The sequence below is a fragment of the Coptis chinensis genome, chromosome 4 (genome assembly GCF_015680905.1).
Source record: "Coptis chinensis isolate HL-2020 chromosome 4, ASM1568090v1, whole genome shotgun sequence".
NCBI classification, from domain to species: Eukaryota; Viridiplantae; Streptophyta; class Magnoliopsida; order Ranunculales; family Ranunculaceae; genus Coptis; species Coptis chinensis.
Genome location: NC_141459.1, coordinates 65,006,655 through 65,016,220, shown reverse-complemented (window position 1 = coordinate 65,016,220; position 9,566 = coordinate 65,006,655). Strand labels below are relative to the sequence as shown.

Genomic DNA, 9,566 nt, shown 5'->3' with positions numbered 1-9,566 from the left:
TGTATTTGCATATATCCACTTTACACTTTCCCATTTCTCGTTACTTTCATGCAGTTGTATCCAATTTATGATTTCCTATTAATTATGCTTTGATGTATTATTCTTTAAGATTAGTCTGATGTATTTGTATTAAGTTTCTGATTTCCTGTTGATTATTATTTAAGGTTAGTTCAATTTATTTGCCCAGTTTAATGTTTTCTTAATTATTCTTTGAGGTTAGTTCAATTCATTTGCATGCAGTTGCATTTAGTTTCCAATTTCCCGTTTATTATTCTTTAAGGTTAGTTTAATGTATTTGGATCCAGTTTCCAATTTTTCGTTAAATATTCTTTGATGTTAATACATTTACATCAATTTTTCAATTTCATGTTAATTATTTTTCTTTGAGGTTTGTTCAATGTAGTTGAATCGAGTTTCCGATTTCCTGTGAATTATTCTTTGAGGTTAGTTCAATACATTTGGATCCAGTTCCAATTTCCCGTTAATTATTATTTGATGTTAATGCAATTGCATCCAGTTTCTGATTTTGCATTAATTATTGTTTGAGGTTAGTTCAATTCATTTGCATCCAGTTTCTGATTTCTTGTTTATTATTCTTTGAGGTTAGTTTAATGTATTTGGATTCAGTTTCCAATTTTTCGTTAATTATTCTTTAATGTTAGTTCAATGCAATTAGAACCAGTTTTCGATTCCCCATTAATTATTATTTGAGTTAATTATTCTTTGAGTTTAGTTCAATGCAATTGCATCCAGTTTCGATTTTCAATTAGGTTTTTTGTCGTTTTTTATGACTTTTTTTTTATCTTTCCATTTGTAAGTAAATGGAGCATTGAGAGCATAAAAAACGCATCACCACATTAAGATTTCCATGGTTTAATCAAGAGTTTGGTATTGCTATTGTGCATTATTTCAAGATGCGTGACACTATTCTTGAAGAGCATATTTATCAAGAATATATTTGCTTCTCACTTTCGAGCAATTAGCAATTAATTTTTTTATGTTCTTGTCGGCATATGTTTTATTTAGCTTGGGCAAGAGCTGTACAGGACCATTTAAATGTAAGAGTGTAAGACCGGTTGTCATTGATATGGCTTATGGGCATCCTAATTTTCATCAGGCATTTACGGTCGAAGCCTTAACCCAAAATATGAGGTGCTTTGGCCCAGTTGCACACGTACAAAGAACAGCCTCTCAGAATGAATTCGGCCTGGCATGCAAAGAAGGTGCATAGCTGGAATGCAATTCAACAATAATATTACTACTGCTAACACCAATTTTAATTTGTGAGTGTTTATTGGTGTACAAACCAATTTAGCTTCAATTGCTCATTATTCATAATAGAAGTTGATGAAACAAACCTACACATATGGTGCATTGGTGCGGATACCTTATTCTTAATAACTTCATATGAGCAATAGTCTTCCACAGGTACACTACATTTTTGCGAATTAGTTAGTCAGAAATTAATTGGGTACCCAACAGCTATCACAAACAACACCAATAAATTTGCCCACTTCACATTAACATCAGGAGAGATGTCATAACACTGTGAAGAGCTTGAATCCCAGAAATTGTCCTCACCTGCCCAACAAAGAAAGAGGTCCCAACATATTCATTCTCCAAAAGCCTGTTAAGTTGGTGAAAATCTTTTGTCATAAATAAGACATGCCCCAATTAGACTAAACAAAAGGACATTAAAAGTACAATCAAAATCAGTCAAAATCAAATTATTAGATCTTCCCATAGAAATATTATTTTAGCAACACACTAATTTGGATGACAGACAAAAAGAGGACGAAGAAACTAACGTGTTTGATCAACTTGAGAAAATATGCTTCTATTAGTAAATTAAAGAGCAGTGGTTCACGGAATAAGATAACAACTTCCTCTTTGATGCGAAAAAAAAACAAAAACACAAAGAAAACACTAAAAAAAACAGGGAACTTGATTTTGGCATGTACCTCTGTAGACTTCATTTCATCTAGAGCGGCACGTATGTCCATCTCAAATTCTGGACAGGACCTTGGTGGATTCGAACCACCATCTCTTAGGATGTATTTCACATCCAAGTGCTCTTCCATTGAGCTAAAGAACCACTTTAAAATGCTAATTTGCAAGATAACCAAGTTAAAAATGTAAAACACAATAAATATTTATTGAGCAGACCATACCTTCGATCTCTCCTGGAGAAAAGACATCTTACATTCTTACCTTCTGCTAATAATTTGTATGTTGTTTTACCTAAAGAGTCAAGTATTGATATATATATATATATATACGCCTCTTTGACAGAGCACAGAGCATCACTATGTGTTTTTTTTTTTTTTTTTTAAAAGATATAAACATCCTATAGTTTTAAGATGGAGACATCTTTAATGTGCTGGATGGTGGATGCATGGATGGACACATAATTTATTTGTACCAACCAGTACTCCAGTAGCACCAATTTTTTTAAAAAAACGTGAAAACTATAAAAAATAATAAAATTGCCTACTACTAAAAATAAGTACGTGCACTGAGCCACACCCCTGCTATGCATTTTGAGCTCACGGAAAAAGGGAGGGGCCTGTTATGCAATTTGCAACATTAAAGGATAAAGCCAATGAGCCATAGAACAATAGGTATTTAGAGGAAAGATATACGAAACTGAATAGAATAAGAAAATATAGAAAATTGACTAAGTATAAAACAAAACATAAGGCAATTTATCAGACATCATATCCTTGCTTCGGTGAACCCCCATGAATAAGAAGAAGAAAGCAGTCTAACCTGACATTTACCTACCCATACAACAGAAACAGGCTGTAATTTGTGGTCAAATTCATATTGCTCATCAACATGAGAGAAAAAGGTCCAAAAAAATTAAGAAAAAAAAAACACTTGTACTTAGTCCCAATTAGTCCCAATTGTTCGCGAAGGGTGTCAGTGTTCAATTCTGATTCATGCAGATATATAAATTGATATAAAATTTCTTGACACCCAATCTCTTATGAACTTCATTGCACCTAGGTTACATTGACACGGGCACGCGTGTCGGTGTCCGACACGGATACGGGGTGTCGGATACGGCAAGCAGTTGAAGATCGACACGGGGACACGGATAGGAATAATTAATTAATTTTTTAATAATTATAAATTTATTAAATTAGATGGTAAATCAGAAATTTGAGGTAAATTAAATACAATATGTGTCCGTGTGTCCAACCAAGAATCGGACACGACACGGATATCGTGATCCCGACCGCGATTTTTTCAAAATATGGCGTGTCCATGTAACCTAGCATTGCACGATTTTGTTCCTTTAAAGATCATCAGGTGTACTTCACCAAATACTTCACCCTGTGGATAATGTGTCTAAATTCCTAATGTAACAGTACTTCCAAGGATTTAAGAAAAACCAAAAAACTGTGTTTGCAATGATAAAAGGGAACTATTTTTTTTCTATACCTTTGGCTCGTCCAAATAAAGTACCCAAACAATCTCTTTTTATATAGAATTCAACCACCCACTTTTCGTCCATCATCTCCATCCTTACTGTCTTCCTCAACTTATGTTTTTGTCTCCCTCCACCAAAAGAATTGTTTGACCCACATATGGTCACAGATTTAAATGATTTTGTTATTTGTTAATCTCACATACAGCTGTATCATGTTCCTAATATACTTATCTCTGAATAAATCCTTAATATCAATTAAAATTTTGACTTTGTGTGAACAAAAGTTGTTAAAATAATTTACATCCATTGTTTTTGCTTGAGGGATCAAACACAAAAAAACAGAAGTCTATTGGAGCAGAATAGCTCAAGGAACATTGAGTGAGAAATAATAAACTCAAGCATATTAAGCTAGCCTACCTACATTCTTCAACTTAAAATTATTATGTTAAATAATGACACACCTGGTACAACTTTGCTTGATTCTTTCTTTTGGTTAGCAGCAAACGTGAACCTCTGCCCCTTATATGTCACCATATCTGGCACTTTCGGCGAGTACAAATCCCCGTCAGGCAAACTAATATAACATCCAATACCATCACCTTCCACATATCCTTGAAAAAAAAAGGTGGTGATATAAAGAAATTCACATTAGATTACCTTGGTAACTAAAAGAGTTGGGAGTGAAATACCAACAACAAATCCAAAGATAAAACCCCAAACTCACTCTTAGGATTAGGGATTATAATAGAGTCTCTTAGGATTCTTAAAACCAATCCTACAAAAATCCTCGCTAAAAATACTTGTAAATTGGGTTTTGCACTGTGTTTTTTCTATTTCTTCGGTTATTTATTGCAAAATTCTTAAAACCAATCCTACAAAAATCCTCGCTGAAGATATCTTTCTATTTCTTTAGTTATTTATCAAGAAAAACCCTAGTCCTCGGGTTGCTTTCCCAACTCCTAAATCGTCTGTGTATTAGTAATTATAAACCCTTATAATTATTAGAGCTTATAATAAGCACTTATATGGTTATACCAAATGTAGCCACTCATATTTATGCAACCATATCCTCATTTCCAAATTCCAATCACAATTTACCACAACTTTTTTAGCAAATCGACATGAACAAATCAATTAAAGGCGTATCTGAGATAATTCAAATTTCTATACCTAAAATATTTCAACAATATAGAAGTGACATCATGCTCAATGACAAAGAGTATCTAATCAAGCGATTCTAGTAAAATAACCCGTAATGACCCATTGGAAGAGAAAATATAGCCGCAATACTCAAAACAAACTCGATTAGATTCCAATGCTTGACATGGGTTGAGCTATATTATGTATAGATAAAGATATAAAGAACCCCGTAAAAAATGGTTACATCAACCCTGAAGGCTACAATGTTTTTAATCTTATGACCAATTCATATTTAATAGAGAAGGGTAAACATAGTAGTAATGTAAAAAAAGAAAGGTTGAAGCCATAATAATGCCAGTCTCACATAGGATGCAACAAAAACTGCCAATTGTTAGTTCTTATTATGGACTATTGAACTTTAATCCAATGCGAACAAAGAAAAAAAAAACTTAAAGTGAATGAACACCAAAATCAATCTAAATCCCGCGTCTTAAAGGCAGTAAAAGAAAAAAGATAGGCACACCTCGATCAATTGTATTCATGACAAAGCAAAGCTACGACCGTGGCTCCCATATACAGTTCCACTACCTTCTCTCGAAGTGTAATAGACTCCCAGTCCTAAGGAAAAGAAAGCTGCCCAAGAAAAAATCCGCTGATAATTTTTTTTTTTTTTTTTTTGGTAAATTGTATTGTTTAAGTGTGTTACTAACTAAACATAAAACAATCTAAATTGATGCAGCCAATACTATATACAAAACGAATGGCTGGCGGAGGGGTAAGGCTAACACCATACTGTAAAGGGATTGTCATCAAAATAACTATTGTATTTTCTTTGGTATGTAATTTAATTAATGTATTCAACCTCACCAATACGTGCACATAACGAAAAATAGAAGAGAATAAGTAGAAACCATTTCTATAGAATTGGACTGTGTTAATGGTTAAATACATTTGACTGTGATTAGGCTCACTAAAAAACAGAAAATAATAATAATAAATACAATATTTCAACCCATAATCTACTCTGTAAAACAGAATTACACTACGTTAATTATTTAAAAGTCTTGGGCCACATTGAAGAGTTTGTATATAAGTTGATTTTTCGAACAAAAATATATGCATATGCTTGAATTTAATATCAATCCATACACAATTACACAAATGCTTAATAAAATCAAGGATTTTTCTTTAGGCATGTAAGTAAGAAAAATCAAAGGATTGAAGAAAATTGAAGATGTACCTAATGAGTCATGAATGCACCTGTCCTATCAACACTTGTCCAGGAAGGCCTCTACTCCTCTATGTTCCTACCACTGAAACAGTGCTAGGGGAAGTTCTAGCTCAACATGACAATACTCGTAAAAAAATATCAATGAGTTTGTACTGAACTTCATCAATCGATTTCCAAATACTTTAAATTTCCGGATATATATCTCACACACAATGAAGAAATATAGTAGTGCAAGCATAGCCTTGTTATAGTTGGTGCATATGGCATAAAGCCCATTAGGTGCAACCATAAAAGGAAAAAAGATGCATAAATCCATAAATCCCGTCATAGAAAGAAGATTTGTTTGCATCTAGGTAACCCAGATGCTAACAAAAAAAAAAGCAATTACAAGTTTCGTTTGAATGGTTAGAAAAGACACTCAAGTAGTACATAGAGTTAGGTAATATTTTATATTATCTTTTGTGATCAGTACAAACTCATGAAAATTGCATCATCTGTGGGGATTGAACCCACGACACGTGGTTAAAACCACGCACTCTACCACTGAGCTAAGAAGGCAAAAAGTATACTTTAGAGAAATGAGCCTTCGCATTCATTTCAAAGTGTGACATATAAGAAATATTTTTAGTTAACAAAATTATTTAAGAGATTATGCCTTCGGTGCACCTATAATGTGGAAGCAAAATTGTACAACAAATTAGTTGCTACCAATATATATATATATATCAAAATCGTTATTTAAAACTCGGATGGAAGAACATAAACAAATGAATACATAATAATGTTGTTACCACTGTATATATATCAAAATAGATATCAAGTAAAATGATATGCTTACTCCTCGTATATTAAGTACATAAAACAACATGTGTACTCCTCAAATATTAACTAAAACCATAAGCTATAATAATGTTGTTACCACTGTATATATATCAAAATAGCTATCAAGTAAAAGATATGCTTACTCCTCGTATATTAAGTACGTAAAACAACATGCGTACTCCTCAAATATTAACCAAAACCATAAGCTGAACAATTCAATGTTCAGCTTAACCAAATGCAAGACTGGTTACTGCAATAGAATGCTAAAACAGAAAAAATTACATATTCATTAGCCTGAATTAGGTTGGTGAAAAAATATAAACACATGAAAAAAAACTAGTATTTAATTGTCTAAAAGAAACACTAACACAACTTACCAATTTTAGACCCTCTCTAACCCCTCTCTTATTGACAACGGCTCGGATTAAACCGTTGAAAGTGTGGCTATCAGGTTCCAAACTGAGTTTTCGCATCTGCATAAAGTGGAACCTCAATGTAATGAACCATAAGATGTAAAGTCATATAAACCATAGAAAAGGCACTGCAAGTGGCAATCCTAATTTAACATCAACTACTGCATGGGAAACTGCATAAACAATTTAAAGTGTCAGTGCGGGCTCTATAAATTGTGGATGGAGGTGCTAATAGAGGAGCTGAAGAAGAATATGTTTACTGGCACATGGAAATAGATAGGCAGTAAAGCATTGATGGTCCAATCCCAATTGCACATGTAGGAGTAAATATAATGCCTAGGATGTAGATGACAATAAAATAAAAAATGGCAAACATGTTAAAGAGCATGTACCTACCTCCAGGAACAGCTGCTCAGCCAGCTTACAGTTTCTAGCTTGCGCGCATGCCTGGATCACATCATTGAAAGATAATCTCAAAATTTTCATAGCATGCATCGCATCAATACCATTGTTCAGTATGTCAGAGCTTCCATGCGCAAGTTCTCTGCTAAGGTCACGAAGCTTTTGTTCCTTATTAGTGGCAGTAAACAACGCCGAACTTCTACAGCCCGTGCCTGATGCAACAGAGATCTTATTAGGATATTTGAAAAAGTCATAAAGCGCTTTATCTATATTACTTAATAAATCCACGTGGTGTTCTCTAAAATCACTTTCTACTGCTCTTGTCATAGCACCCAAAACAGGTGAAGGATGCAGAGAGAGTTCGTTCTCCTCCATGCTAGATCCCTTAAAGGCAGAGAGAGTTCCTTCTCCTCCATGCTAGATCCCTTAAAGGCAAAATAGATAGTTGAAGGTATAGGAATATCCAATCTTGAAGATTGGAAACTTCCTTTGACAGGTCTCTCAATAGAGGCATTTCCTTGAAAAACCAGAACCACTGCATGCTGCAAAGCTTTAAGTGCAGTTACAAGGTCTCCCAATCTTGCAAACGACCTAATGAATTCCTGAAGAGACCTAATATTGGGGCAGTAGTACTTGGTATACTGCTTCCATATTTCCTGAACTGCAGAGAGGCTTTCCTGCAAAACTGCAAGCTGCAAAAGAGACTTATAAACATCAACCCAGAAAGACTGAAAACAAAAGAGCAGAGATTGGAGAAATAAATAATTAACAAAACACAAATTACGAAAAAAAAATCAAACAAACAAAAACAACAAAAATGAAAAGCAAAACGTAACAAAAAATATGATAAAGTAACACAAAAAAAACACCAAATTCGGGATATTTGGCTTTCAATGTCATGCTACACTATCACAGGATTCACCGCCCTACATACTGTTACAAACCTTGAGAAGTGCCAGGTACGTGCTTTCAGATGTTCCATCCAATCGGTTTTCCATTAGATCCAAACAGGAATTGGCATGAACCATGCTTCCCATCTGGGCACATCCATTCAAGAAAATGTTGTACATGGACAGGTCCGGAGCACTATGAGGGTTACTCCCAAGAAAAGACAGCCAATTTAGTGCCAGAAAACATGGATAAACAGTATTACGGTAGTTGATATAGATCAGTTGCAGTTTATCCAAACCAATAAGTGAAGAACAAAACTCACAAGATCAGACTGCTCACAAGTTTTATTTGAAATGCTCTCCCATGCATCTCATTTGACAAAATGACACCGAAATAGAAGTACTGAAGTAGACTTATATGCTTAAGAGAGACAAATGAAGCACAAAGATATCCTCCAATGTTCAAAAATAAAATAAAATAAAAGTCTAGGAGAAACGGACTACAAGAAACTTTTTAGACAAACATACACTACTTGGATAATTATTATACTGTCTTAAATTAAGTATCTTTCGAACCATTATGATAAGCACTCGTGAAGAACATAAAAGTTTCTGGGAAGCTTACCTCCTCGAGGTAACCGCCTTTGGTGAGAGCTTGGATAATGGACCTGTAGCATCTTGTGTCCATTTCTATCTCTTTCTCTTCCATAATTCTCCAAGTCTCCATAAAAAACCAAGTATCGGGAGAGGTTGCACAGTAATTAAGTATATGAATAAAGTCATCAGGTTTTAAAAGTTGATTACTACAGGTGAATGCTGTAAGAAAGTTGAAAGCTCGGTCTCAATCCCCCACTTGAAGTGCACCGACAATTTCAGACTGCAAACAACTTGTAACTGATTTGGTGGTATAATGCAAATGGTATCTCCGGAATGTATTTGTAATCGAACGAATCGATTTTCTTGACATGTTTTAATCATAATAATATCATTCATTCATTAATACAACTTCACACAGTGAATGAAATTAAACTAACCATTTATTCTTAACAAATCAAACTTAACAAACAAAAAACCTATAAGAAACGATCAAATTCAACCATGCACAGAGCTTTGTTGAATATCCGAAATTCAATCAGTAAATCAGTTTGTTTGATATACACGAGTAAACCAAAATTTCTCAAAGTAATTAATACATCAGCCAACGCTTGAAATAGTAAAGACAAAGTAAACCT

The 9,566-nt window shown here is 33.9% G+C and overlaps 2 protein-coding genes across 9 annotated transcripts; both read right to left on the bottom strand.

Moving 5' to 3' along the window:
• Positions 1-1,310: 1,310 nt before the first annotated feature.
• On the bottom strand, positions 1,311-5,977 carry LOC147504399 (protein TRAUCO-like). 3 transcript variants are annotated; one of them, XM_086557301.1, is made up of 4 exons: positions 5,817-5,977; positions 5,100-5,209; positions 3,898-4,047; positions 1,311-1,581 (listed from the first exon to the last, which is right to left on the bottom strand). In XM_086557301.1, the coding sequence occupies exons 2-4, from the start codon at positions 5,116-5,118 to the stop codon at positions 1,457-1,459; spliced, it is 294 nt and encodes a 97-aa protein (XP_086413427.1). In that variant the 5' UTR covers positions 5,119-5,209; positions 5,817-5,977; the 3' UTR covers positions 1,311-1,456. The 3 variants fall into 3 exon arrangements, 1 of the variants encoding a protein (XP_086413427.1); XR_015193044.1 differs by lacking the exons at positions 3,898-4,047; positions 5,100-5,209; positions 5,817-5,977 and adding an exon at positions 1,962-3,194; XR_015193045.1 differs by lacking the exons at positions 3,898-4,047; positions 5,100-5,209; positions 5,817-5,977 and adding an exon at positions 1,962-3,194 and having other exon boundaries at positions 1,489-1,627.
• LOC147504398 (pentatricopeptide repeat-containing protein At1g76280-like) lies at positions 5,403-9,566 on the bottom strand. Of its 6 annotated transcripts, none has more exons than XR_015193042.1 (5): positions 8,389-9,566; positions 8,057-8,129; positions 7,435-7,656; positions 7,007-7,102; positions 5,403-5,889 (listed from the first exon to the last, which is right to left on the bottom strand). XR_015193042.1 is itself a non-coding variant. In XM_086557299.1 (5 exons), the coding sequence occupies exons 1-5, from the start codon at positions 8,512-8,514 to the stop codon at positions 5,884-5,886; spliced, it is 519 nt and encodes a 172-aa protein (XP_086413425.1). In that variant the 5' UTR covers positions 8,515-9,566; the 3' UTR covers positions 5,403-5,883. The 6 variants fall into 6 exon arrangements, 4 of the variants coding, with proteins under 4 accessions (XP_086413425.1, XP_086413424.1, XP_086413426.1 ...); XM_086557299.1 differs by having other exon boundaries at positions 7,439-7,656; XR_015193043.1 differs by lacking the exon at positions 5,403-5,889 and adding an exon at positions 6,010-6,892.